The sequence below is a fragment of the Cnephaeus nilssonii genome, assembly GCF_951640355.1.
Source record: "Cnephaeus nilssonii genome assembly, chromosome: 10".
NCBI classification, from domain to species: Eukaryota; Metazoa; Chordata; class Mammalia; order Chiroptera; family Vespertilionidae; genus Cnephaeus; species Cnephaeus nilssonii.
This window is the reverse complement of record NC_137081.1, coordinates 26,522,751-26,536,133: the sequence shown is the minus strand read 5'-3', so window position 1 is coordinate 26,536,133 and position 13,383 is coordinate 26,522,751. Positions and strand designations below refer to the sequence as shown.

At 34.9% G+C, this 13,383-nt stretch overlaps 1 protein-coding gene across 2 annotated transcripts in view; it reads right to left on the bottom strand.

The window, feature by feature from the left end:
* Nucleotides 1–7,005, bottom strand: part of NYAP2 (neuronal tyrosine-phosphorylated phosphoinositide-3-kinase adaptor 2) — a gene marked incomplete at both ends in the record, with an annotated part of 208,201 nt that extends 201,196 nt beyond the window's left edge. For both annotated transcript variants that reach the window (XM_079781824.1, XM_079781825.1), the window contains one exon: nucleotides 6,785–7,005. In XM_079781824.1, the coding sequence (XP_079637950.1) occupies nucleotides 6,785–7,005 (221 nt within the window). The remainder of the gene's footprint in view (nucleotides 1–6,784) is intronic.
* Nucleotides 7,006–13,383: the final 6,378 nt, after the last annotated feature.

The following is a 13,383-nucleotide window of genomic DNA, read 5'->3' as shown; positions in this document are numbered from 1 at the left end:
ATATATGCTCATTAATATTAACTTTCCCCGCCAGCACTGGAAAAAATAGAACACTTTTAATAAATCAATTCATTTAGGATCAGCCTGCTACATTTGGCTTCTGGCTTAATAAAGAGCAGTTAGTGAGGGATGGACAAGATACGTTATTGAATTCTCTCTTCTAATCATAAGGTTCTATGATTAAAAATCTCCCTATGCATTTTCTATTGCAACCAATATTACTCCAATACCTGGATATTTGTTTAGTTTGGAAAAAAGAAAATTTCAGATGCACAATTTTCACACAAAAAACAAGCAAAGCAGCTTGTGGTCCTCTGAAATGACTAATAGAAAAGTGATTGGAATTAATCACAAACACAAGAGGAAGCTGAAATTAGAGAGGTTTGTTAAAATAGTGTCTGCTGTTTAATCTCGCCCACTTATCAGCACATTAACCTTGTTTTCTCTGCCTAAGCACTGAGTCCTACAGCAAAATTAGGTCAGAAATTCACATCAGATCAGATCAGCTGATTCATTCCAGCAAGACCCTGACATGCAGCAGATTTGAGTTTAGTTCTACATAGAAGTATGGTTGAGGGCTTTTAGGGTTTGTTTCCTGTGCTCTAAGCATAGGAACTATAGCTAGCTGTAGGGTATTTCTAAAAGTTGACGAAGTTGTGCTCCTGAATGCTGGTTCATTTAACTGTCCTCACTTAACCTGAGTAACGGTGCTTTACCATCTCTTTTGATATACAAATAGGGTGTTCCATTTTTCTACATGCCTCCAATTAACACAAACCCAATGATATTATCTGTGACCAAAGTAGCTATTCATGCTGCACTGAATGGATACATCTAAAATGCACTTGAACAAGTATTTTTCTTTCCATAAATTCTCTGCAACAAGTCATGAGAATGATTCCAGAGGCTATCACTATCTAAAGAGGATTTATACCACTGGTAACATGTCTTTCACTCGAGCTCTTTGTAACTGTGCTTTTGAGTAATCACTTAAAATATTAACCAATTCAAAACCTTGGTGTCATAAACATTGACTTTTTAGGTAGCAATGTTTTAATAAAGGATAAGCGAACACTTTCTTTATTTTTATGTTTACTTCTTTTTCTCTATGGTCTGACCAAGGGACTCTAGTCATCCTTTGTTTCTCTTTGAATAAAGGAAATACTGAAACCTTCTAATATAAATAGCTTCAAAGTATCCATACTAATATACAAGTGCATGTATATTTAAAGGAGCTGTAAGTATAATCTAATTCCATTTCTGACTGTCACTTTTAAAGAGGAAATATAACCTCATATAGATCCCTTGAGGGTATCCACAGGGAATAGAGACATTCCTAATCAGCCTAAGTAGTCCTTTGTGTCAGAACCACTTTGCTAAAGTCAAGAGCTGTCTTCCAGACTTGCAATGTTTGGGAGAATGTCACTAATGTAGCATTTGTTTCATTAGAAAAATTAAATGCAGCCCCTCCCTATATTAGAAAACATACTTACAAAGACATGTACTGGGAACAAATTTTATAGCTATTTTTAAGGAATATTTTTTGTATTTTTATTATCTTTTTATTTTTTAATATATTTTTATTTTATTTTCAGAAAGGAAGGAAGAGGGAGAGAGAAATAGAAACATCAATAATGAGAGAGAATCATTGATCAGTTGCCTCCTGCACACCCCCTACTGGGTGTTCAGTCTGCAACCCAGGCATGTGCCTGACCAGGAATCAAACCATGACCTGGTTCATAGGTCGATGCTCAACCACTGAAACACACTCGCTGGGCCCCGTATTTTTAAAATTGTATTACATTTATTGGGGTTGACATTGATTAATAAAGTTAAGAAAATCTTTTCTACCTCCCTCCACCCCTCATACTGTGGCACATGGTAAAATGAAACTGTGAAGAGACTGGTTTCAGAATCTGGAAAGAAAAACTTACTTTAAAGGAAACCACAAACTTAAGCATGTTTTGGTATACCAGATGGTCTTATACCAGATGGTCTTTTGCTTGCCCATCCTCCTCAGTGAACATCCTTACTTGATATTGTAAACAAGGTGTTACCTGTAAATAGTGAACCCCTACGTCAGGCCTTATGTTCACAAGTGCATGCAGATATTGCCTTACAGGTTGTTTGTGACCAGACTGTTCTCATTGGCCAGTTGCTTCCTTTTTAATGGCTGGTGCTTGTGCTGAGTTAATGGTTCAATATACCCATCTTCCCTTTTTCTTAAACACCCCTTTTCACCCAGACACATCCAACAAACCAGGGTTTTGTAACCCATCTCAAAGGAGCTCACTTGTTTGAAGCTGTATGTTATCTGTATTTGTTTTTGTATAGGCTTCTTAATAAAAAGTAATCTCATTTAACAGTGCCTGCACAAAACCATTAGGATTTAAAATAGCAGAAATGATGAGCTATTGAAACAAGTTTTTATTCTCCATTAACTTTTCTCTTTTAAGCCTTTCTCTCTCTTTCTCACCAATTTTTATTTTGAGCTGTTAAGAAAAACACTAACAGTATCTTCTTATTTATGTAGAATTTTTCACCCACAAGACTTTTTGGTAAAATCTCATTTGAGAAGTGAAAGTAAAGAAACAAGAAAGTTCATACTGACATTTGGCTCAAATTTATTCAAAAATAAGGAATTGGACTTAGAAAGCCTAAGTGACTTAGAACACTGAGAAAGTGATGAGGATATTATTTTTTAAATATATATTTTTTCATTGATTTCAGAGAGGAAGGGAGAGGGAGAGAGAAATAGAAACATCAATGATGAGAGAGAATCATTGATTGGCTGCCTCCTGCATGCACGCCACTGGGGATCGAGCCAGCAACCTGGTCATGTGCCCTTGACCGGAATTCAAATCTGGGACCCTTTAGTCCGCAGGCTGACACTATCCACTGAGCCAAACCGGCTACGGCAGGATATTCTTTTTCTAAGAGCTCAGTGTTCTAAGCTTCTCAGCTTCAGCACAAAAGGCATTTCAGCACATATGTGATCCAGAAGGTCAATCATACGAAATCCTATTTCCATTTTTTAAGCAATCCTTGGCAGTCTGCACATTTCTGAAATTGCAACTGGCATATTTCACAGAGAATTATCATCAATGCCTTTTCAAGGTCAAACATGCCCATCCTTACATTTCTAGCATTTGTATCCTATCTATTAAATCATACTATAGAAAGAAGGCATTTGCACACATGATAAAGAATTTTAATTGATTAGACTGTGTTCGTTAATGTCACATTAAACTTCCTCTACAACTTGACATAAATTGCATGTTAAAAATATTAAAATACCTGTGGAATTTAGATGAGGGCATCTGCTTCTGTTGTCATCCCTGAAACCCTAAAATGCCAGAATCTTGTTATGGGGTTTTAAAAAGTATTCAAAATAAATTTCTTATTGGGAATGTTGAAGCAATTCTAAAAATATACTGTGAAGATTTCTATAATATAGAAGATTATTATATGTTTTAACATATTATTATATGCCAGAACCCCAGGATACTGGTCACCATATGAACAAAATTAAATTGAATTTTGACATTGCAATGGCTACTGAGATGGGACAACTTGAGTACACACAGCCAGGCCTGTTATAAAACATGCACTTTAGTCTTTTCCTCCTGCCCAATCACAAACATTTGGCTCCTTTGACATTTTTCTCTGCAACCCCTCCCCCAACGATTCCAGAGACTGCTATGTCCTCATGCTGTACATGGGTTCTGCTTTTAAAAATGAAAGACATTTAAGAAGTCTCCACAATTTAGGACGCTTTCCTAGTATAATTTCCCTTCCAAAGATATTTGCACTTTGAATCAGGCTTCCAGAAAAATATTTGAGGGAGATTCTAGGAAACTATGGGAAGAGGTATTGATAGCAACACACATACTGCATCCTTCAATTCCAGGCACATATAATAAGTATGAGTACAATAATAAAATGGTGTTTGGTGTATGATGAGCCAGGTGTGGGGCCTTTTTATGCAGGGTTACTCATTCATGTATTCATCATTCAGTCATCCACATATTGTGCTATCCCTTCTCCCACATGGCCAAATAGCCTATGCTCCTATCTGAGTTGTTACAGATCCCATCCTTTCCCAGCTACTCAAAGACAAAATTACAATAATTTTCTTTTCCTCTCATAAGTATTTAGCATGTCCCTTTCTATTGCCATATTAGTATTTTAAATAAGTTATTTTTCTTCTCTTGTTAAAGAAAAAACACTAGAAAAATTAGCTTGCACCATAAACCACACTTCCCTCTTCAACTACCCTTCATATTTTTAAAATATTTTTAACTCAGTCTTCAAGGTAGTTCTTTATATTTTGTTTCAATTCCTTTCTTCCCACATTTTCATGAACACAATCCCAGTATGCTTTCCCCCCCCCCCCCCCGCCCCAGCCCTCCAAAGAAATTGCTCCAGGCAACACCACCAATGTGGTAAAAGGCAGTGGTCAGTTATCAGGCTTCAACATATTTGGTCTATCTGTTACTTCACACACACTCTCTCTCTTCTTTAATCAATTTTGTCATTTTACTCAGAAATGTCACTCCTTTGTGGTTCTTCTCCTCTCCACTGGCTGTTCTTACTGGATTCTCTTACGGTTCCTTTCGAGTAATCAGTCAAGTGGGCCAAGGAACAATTCCTATTGTCCTTATCCTTATCTAATTTTCGGTCCTAGGTATTCTCAACTAGGCTCATGCTTGTTAACTCTTTAGAATATGATGCTTATACACCAGCTTTGATCTCCACCATGAATCCTGGATCCAACTGCCTATTCAGAATTCTCCACTTGGATATGTAAAAAGGCTTACAAAATTGGCTTGCCAAAGCTGAGCTCCTATTTCCCCACCATTTAACCCAAACTTACTCCTCTTGTAGTTTTGATTATTTCATTAAGTGGAAACATCATTCTTCTAATTGTTCAGGGGGGTGGGGGAGAAACCACAATGTAGGAAAGTAAAAAAAAAATAGAAACCTTGAGAAACATCTTTAATTCCTTTCTCTTCCTGAACACCTACATCTCATCAATTACAAAATTCTGATGATGCCCATAATTTGATCATTTTATGCCACCTAGTCCAAACCATCATCATTTCTCACCCAAATTATTGCAAAGGCATTCTCTTTGGAATTCTTCCATTCACCTATGCCTCACCAATCTATTCAATGCAAAGAAAACAATAATTCTTGGAAAACATTCAGTTAGGTCATGTCACACCTCTGCTAAAAATGTCTATGAACGTTTTTCTCCTTCAGAATAAAACATAAGAGTTTATAAGGCCACATTAGCTGGTGGCCCACTACCAGTCTGAACTTACATCCTTCCAATCTTTGCCTTGGCCCATGCATGATACCTTGTCCCCTTCATGGAATACATTGAACTCTGCTTAGAATTCTCTTCCAACAGCTAGTTATAAGGCTCGCATCTCTGGCAGTACACGTCTCATAAAAGTTATTTGTAATTAAATATTCAAAGTGGTACATCCTTACCTGGCTTCTTTATAAACATGAACAGTTCCTTAAAATAATATTTTATTTTCCTAAATATCATAATGTTCACAGACAGTAAGCAAAAGCATTAATGCTAAATTTGATTTTTTTAAAATCCATTAACTGTCAAAATAGCTTAACTATTATGATTCAGTTATTCAGCTAATATATATGGATTAATTATCTAAATTCTGCATCTATGCACTTAGTAAGTGGTCTCCATTGAAGAAATAGAAGTCCATCAAACACATGTCTCTACATGTACCCCTTAAAACACACACACACACACACACACAGTAATATTCTTTTGAAAAATGAAAAGATGTCTATATTTCTTTTGGTCTCAGTGCTCTAGGAAACTTAGCCTCACTTTGAAAGCTGCAATCTAGGACTCCCTGACTTGTAGCTGGTAGGTTTTGCAGCACAAAAGTAATTTCATTTGAACAAACCTTGGATACTTGGTACCAGGTGAGAGCTGTAATAATCCTAAAATTCTATACAGAGTGCACACACTGAGTGTTTTACTGGTCTTCAGAGGTTCACATAATACTAAATAATTATGAGTCTTTTTATCATCTAGAGCAGTGGTTCTCAACCTGTCTAATGCCGCGACCTTTTAATACAGTTCCTCATGTATTAAAATTCCTTAGGCTCTACAGCAGCTGTTCTCAACCTGTGGGTCACGACCCACAGGTTGAGAACCGCTAGCAGGGTTGCCTAAGACCATTGGAAAACACAGATATTTACATTACGATTCATAACAGTAGCAAAATTACAGTTATGAAGTAGCAACAAAAATAATTTTATGGTTGGGGGTCACCACAACATGAGGAACTGTATTAAAGGGTCGCGGCATTAGAAAGGTTGAGAACCACTGATCTAGAGATAAGATGAGCTTTATCATAAGGTGAGAACTAAAAACAGAACCCATTAAAGTAAGAATTGTCATCAAGCATTAGCTATTGAAGTGTTGTGAGTTCTCTTGGGCTTTAATCAAGAGACTGTTCAGTATAAACTTTTATTTAGAGGAACTGGATTATTTCCCCATCCCATCTGCATCTCCACAAGCACAACAGTGAAGTTAATAACTTTTGGTAACTAAGATGAGGCTCCTGTGAGTAGAATGGATTATGCTTTTGTCATAGCTGAGGAACCATTTTCACTTTGTGTCATAGAGTCTACTTTTGACAGTCCCTTTCTCAACCAGGTGATGAAATCACAGCCTTTATACAACTCACAGATTTTCTCATGTGTGTAAACTCAGAACACTTTTATTTATATTTACCGTTTTATTGCTTCTTCTTGTCTTCGTCGTTTTTCATTCTTTTCCTTCAAGTAGGCCAGGTTTGTTTCATTCCTCAGGCGATCATTCTCTCGAGCGATGTCCGATGCATTCTGAATAACCAAGCCATCGTAGGCCTTCATCCCCATATCCTCAATATACTGGAGAAATGTCTCCAAAGGGTCTTCCTCAGGATTAGAACTCATCATCTTGGAAGATCTCATGTAAAAAGGAACACTCCCTGCAGCATGAGAAGACATGGGGACACAAGGTTCTGTTTGTCTTTAATATCATGTCAGCCCCAAACTCCAATGATTATGGTAGAATCAATTTGGAGATAATTATTCATTAGAAATTATAAACCATCAGAATATTTGATATAAATATGAGATGAATGTTGCCTGAGTAGCCAACAGTTCCTCAAAGCAACCAAATTAGCAGAAAAAACAACAAAGATTTTTCACTGAAAGGTAACATAAGGCTGCATATATAATGAAGTACCTGAAGATAAACATTTGGTTTACGTAATTAGAGTCATATCTTTGTTTCACAAAAATGTGTTCGTATACCAACAAGACATAGATGAACAAAATTTCATGTATTTCTGATCACCGTAAAGACTTTTCTGTTCAATTTCAAATAAAATTATTTAATTATTTGGAAGAAACATTTTTATCATGTGTGTTTTCCTTACATTTTAAATTAAGTTTACTTGAATCTGAACTATCCAAACAAAATATAGAAGCCATCAAGGATATACACATTTCTAATGTAATTTGTCTTGGCAATAATTCCTTTTGTTGCTCATTATTTTTCAAAATGGTTCTCTATGATGGCCTGAGACCATAACTCAAATATCACAGATCACGAAGCCCATGTTAATCCTGACCAGTCTGGAAATTCAAGCAGTGACAACTATGATTATCATCTCTACATGAAGGTTTAAAAACCTCAGCCACAGAAAGGATTACTGAAAACCAAAATCAAATCAAAACAACATAGGACTTTGAACCAATATACTGTATATTACTCTTAGTTATAAAGTGATAGAAATAATCTCTCCTACCACTTGCTAATGTGAAGACTAAGAGACGTGATGGCTGTAAAGAACTTAGCATGGAGTTCAACAATTGTCAGCATGTAATAATGTTACCTAATTTTATTCTAATAAAAGTGTAGGAGGAAAATTGGCAGCAATAGCAATTTCAAATGTATGTATGAGTATAGATGAATGAGTGGGTAGCTGACCAGCATGCTATGCAAATCATCATGCCTTGAAGATAAGGTATCCAATGAATCACATAAATCAATAAAGCCAGGAAATAGGGAAATTATGCTTTAATCAATCAAAAACAGAACTTAAGTTTAATTAATTACATACATGGTAAGTATTCTACCTTTCTAGCTTAATAAAGCTTAATGGCCTCAATTTCATATTCATTGTAGTATAGGAAACTGGTGTCATTGAGTCAGATTAAAAAATATAAAGCAAAAACCAATTAACAGGGGGAAAAAAGTTGGCCATTTAAAAATTATATATTACCTTTACATCTTTTTTACTTTCTTCAAAAGGCTCCAGAGTATTTGTAAAACATCAGCCCAATTATTTAATGCTGAAGTCATAGACTTTTATTTCCGCCATTACAAATCATTTTTATTCTGATTTTTTTAGAAGTATAATCATGTTCTATAACCTGGATTGTAGCTATGGAAACTTCACTTCTTATCACAGTTTATTAGCATTTTAGCTGCCAGTCAATCCATATGTTATTTGAAACTCACATTGAATTTAAGGATATAATCCCCAATTTCTATGAAATTGTTGAATGTAGAGAATAGAAGAGCTATTGGTTGATTTGTGATTTTTTATGTTAAGTTTTACTATGTTTGAGTTGATTTTAAGCCATAATGGGCTGGCAAATGAAATGGTCTTTTAATTCCAACTATCTAACATAATTGTATTTTAATATCAGTCCATCAGATTAGATGCTTAAATGGTGGACACACAGGATAATAGAAAATTACTACTACAAATGATTGCAATTTTCAGGGGAAAAATACAAGAACATGATTCTCAGGGAGTTAAAGCATAGCCATTATTGAAAATTCACTTCTACCAAGGACTTCAGCACTGGGTGTGCCTGGATAAAAAAAGATATGCATAACTTTATGGCAATTAATTCTACTATAGTCAAGCAATCCAAGTCAGTATTACAAGGATGCTAGAGATAATGCCCTCAGGGTAAAAGATGATCATTCCCACGCTGCCCTAGAGCAAAATTATATATTTCCCATTATGTAAGGCATTATCCAGAGGTTTTTATTTCTTCCCTTAAATTTTCTTCACAATGCAAATGACAGCAGTGATTCTTTATACAGTTTATATGTACCAAACATTAACAGGGTTAATTGTGTACCTCTGAAAATTAGTTATCTTCCTAAGTGGCCTTTCAAATTGGCTGGAGTTTAAATTATGTTTATCTTGAGAAAATATTACATAATAGTATTATGAAATACTTGTACTATGGGAAGTTGTATTATAAGATTTTTTTAAATTGAGATGAACATTTGGGGGATGCAAATCAACCATAAAATCTAGTGAAACTTTAGAGTAATGAAAATTGAATCTATGTTTGTGAAAATGCTTCCTTCATCTAGTTCTAGAGAAGTATTTGATTCTACGATAATTCATTTATTCAAGTATGTGTTGAGCACCTGTTGTGAATCAACCACTGATAAAGGCAGAATTGTCTTCCTTTATGCTTTCACACTACAGTATAAGGACTCAATGAATGAACAATTTCAATACAGTGGGACCAGGGCACCAATTCAGGTGGCAGTGCTGACCTTTACTAGTTTGTCATGGTGCATGGTCACTATTTTTGAGCATGCACAACAACAAAAACTTTTTCAACAATTTCATCTAGTTTTCAAAAATAAAAATTAAGATTAAAAATGAATTTGGACCCTACCAATGTTTAAGCCTCACAATCACACGTTTCTGCTTCCTTGTCTGCATATAAAACCTAGTTGGAATGTAAGGAGGGTGGGCAGTGAGGCAGTCCTGAAGAGCAGTGCTGAAAAGTTGAGCAGCATGATCTGAAAATACCAACTAGATTTACCTCTAGATCTCTGACTTGGTGCAAGTCAATTCACCTATTTAAGCTCCAGTTTCCACCTTTTGTAAATTGTGGTTGGAATAACACTTACCTCCTTACATTATTGTGAGGATTCAGTTAAAAAATGCATGTAAGTGTTCAATAAATGTGACCATAATTATTAGATATTTTCACAATTCTTAACCAAAATTGTGTTTAGTAATAAACACAATAAACATATTTTTACTTTGAAACTTTAGTCAATAAAATGTTTAGTGCAGTTCAACTTTCTTAGTTACAGATATGCATATGGAGGCCATGAAAGGCCTTAGCTGATTTGCTCATTAACCAAATACATGTAGACAGACCACTTATCCATTCTGCCCCATTTTCCACATCAAGAAAATAAGAATCTGGGGGCATTTGAACCACAAAACCCATCCCATCTTTCAAACATTTAGCCTCCATCTTTTCAAGTTAAAAGGTGTTTCTCATGTCTTTGAACTCTGAATGAGCATATTCATGGCTTCACTAAAGAAAAGTGAACTATATGTTAAGTATCTACCTCATTACAACTGCTACAATTTCCCTGAAGTGAGAACCCAACAGACAACTAGGTTCATAAATCTGTTTATCTTTCAAAAAGTTATATTTATGGCCAAGATAGATATTAAATAAGGTATGTTTTCTTTACCACTAAAAACTTGGCTACATTTTGACTGTCGGATATTAAATCAAGTTCATTTCTGGCTTTTGAATGAAAATCCTATGTACAAGTATTTTATGAAGGTGTGACTTGGGCATCTAACTCCTAAAGTCAGCAACTTAGAAAACCATTCTTCAAAAACAAATGGACCCCTTTCTTCAGATAGCATCTTTAGATATATCACAATTATTCAGTCAGTCAATCAATCAATCAATCTACCATATTAGACCTCAAATTATTTCATGGGATATTTGTGACAACAGAGTGGGCGAGATTCAAGGAAAAGTCTTGAGTTTCTACATTCAGCCCTTTTATTTGAACTAGTACATGTCTGCAGCCAATTCTGCTCACAACAAATTAGACATTTTAGCACCCCCTAGAGTACTGGTTGAAAGCTAACATCTGTAGTCATCATCCACAGGGCAGATATGTTTTCTTTGTAACGTACAACATTGATTCAAATAGTGTAAGATTTTTTTGTGAGTGTGTTATTATTTTTTTTAGAAGTTGTGGCCAATATTTAAAATGAGTGTCAGGGACTCTCCTGGGAAAGCACTTAAAATGACAAAGATCAGAATTCCCATACAAATCACAGATAACTTCATATCTTCACTTTACTCTTTTTTCCACTGCTATAGTCTGCATTTGTAAAATTCCTTTTATTTAATTTCTGAATTACTGTATTTAGAATTATTGCCATTCTTATAAAAGCTATAGATGTGGGCTTATTCACAACAGGGTGATTAATTGCTCAGCTTTATTTTATTTTATTCTTTCACTTTTTTATTTCCTGTTGACCACACCCTTCCTAAACAAAACTTTGTATAATATTGTGACACTTTCCAAAATTTGAAATGTCACTCTACTCAGCTAAGATATATCAATTTAGACTGGTTCGACTAGGGTTATATTAAAAACACTAAACATTTTACTTTTTATTGAATTAACCATTTCTTTATTTTCTTTTTCTGTAAAACCATCACTATGCCTTTCAATGCTGAGCCTAGAGCTGTAATTAAACTATATAGAACATATACATGTGGAACATAAAATATACATAAGGATATCCAAATGGAACCTATGGAAACATAAAAAAATGAGTTATTTTATTCTCTTTCTGTAGCCACTATTTGCACCCAAGAGACTCAAGAAGCTAAGACTCTACATGATTTTGAGCATTAAAGGAAAAAAATAGGGGGAGCACATTTTTGAAAAATCAATGCATGCAAAAACGTAAAGATCATGCGTGTATATGGGTTATTTCCTTTGTAGATTAAGGAATCACTTTTGCATGGCCTCGTTTTACCAAAACATATTCAATGTGGCACTAACTGATGTCAAGATTGGCTTCCTCATAGGACAGAAGATGTTTTACTAGTTACAGGCCTTTGTTGAAGATGTGCAAAAAGGGTCAAATAAATATTAAGATTTTAAAGTATTTCTCTTTTTCTCCTAAAATTCAGAACCAATTCCTCTGTCAGTGTAATTTTATGTATTGTGAGATCAACCACTCTGGCTCCATAAGGGCAGGCTTAGAGAGCTATGTTTCCTCACTTCTCAGAACCTTCCTGTGGGTCATTCACCACCATTTACCAAGAGCAGGCTCCTAGTACACCAGTATCATCTGAGAATTGGTCCACTGGCCCCCATGGGTGCTGGTTCTTTTTTTTCTTCTTAAAGTATTTACTCAGCATTTCTGAAATGGAGTGGCTCTCTGTCTAAAACTTTGGTTTTCTAAGACAATAAGTTATAAAATCTCCATTAACCCAGTCATGTTTCACATCCACTAAATGGTAGAGGGAGAAAAACCACTTGCTTTGGGAGAGAACTGCTCTCCAATTCTTTGAGTTCTATGAAAAGCTTCTTAAATTTAAGGGCACAATGAACCCTATAAGTTAATATGATAGCTAACATAAGGTGAAGTTTATTTTGTGCTATTATTATAATGCTATTATGTTTTATTACAAAAACAAGATACATACAGGGAATAAATTTCCTGGTAGAAAGCCTAGACATTTTACTTTCATTCCACATTTATGTGTGATATTTTATTTGCACAAGATAAAGTTTTCTGGTCTCCACCTCTTAGTTATTTCTGAAGTTTCCAAACCATACCTGTCTCAATGCTGTGAATAAGTTATTACAATTTGAGTTATTAAAATTTGATTTTCCCTCCCACTCCAATAACTGAATCTTTTAGATAAAGAATCCTACTTTGCCCAATAGTGCAAATTTATCCAAATAAAAGTTTTCAAAGACAATTTTGAATGTATCTCTTGTTCATTAGGAGATAAAGACCTTTACAATTTTTGCATACACTCAAACCAACTTAAAAACACATTGTGAAAATATAAGTGTTTAAATAATCAGGATACATATACATATGTAAGTATGTATGCAAATGAATTTCTAAAATTTGCTGACTTCACATAAGAAAAAATCAACAGACTAGATTGCCTGCTTATAATCTATAACCATGTAAACCATGCCAAAATTGTTTTCCTGCTCAAATCTTATAATCTGTCAAAATTATGTCCTGTAATTTCACTTTGACTGTGCTTGAAATCCTACCTTCAACCCCACAAACTGTCACACTCATTTTCTCATTCTCACTGTCATCAAAATGCAGCTGTTCTGCCCACAATGGGAAATGTTAGAGTTAAAACCAAGAGAGCTTGTGGAAGTAACTACAAAGACATGTACTGCTTTTTTTCTCAGAAAGCAGATTCTTTGTAGTGAGTTTTTCACCACTGTCTCCTTTCCCAAAATGAGTAAAATGAGCACAGATGACGTTAATG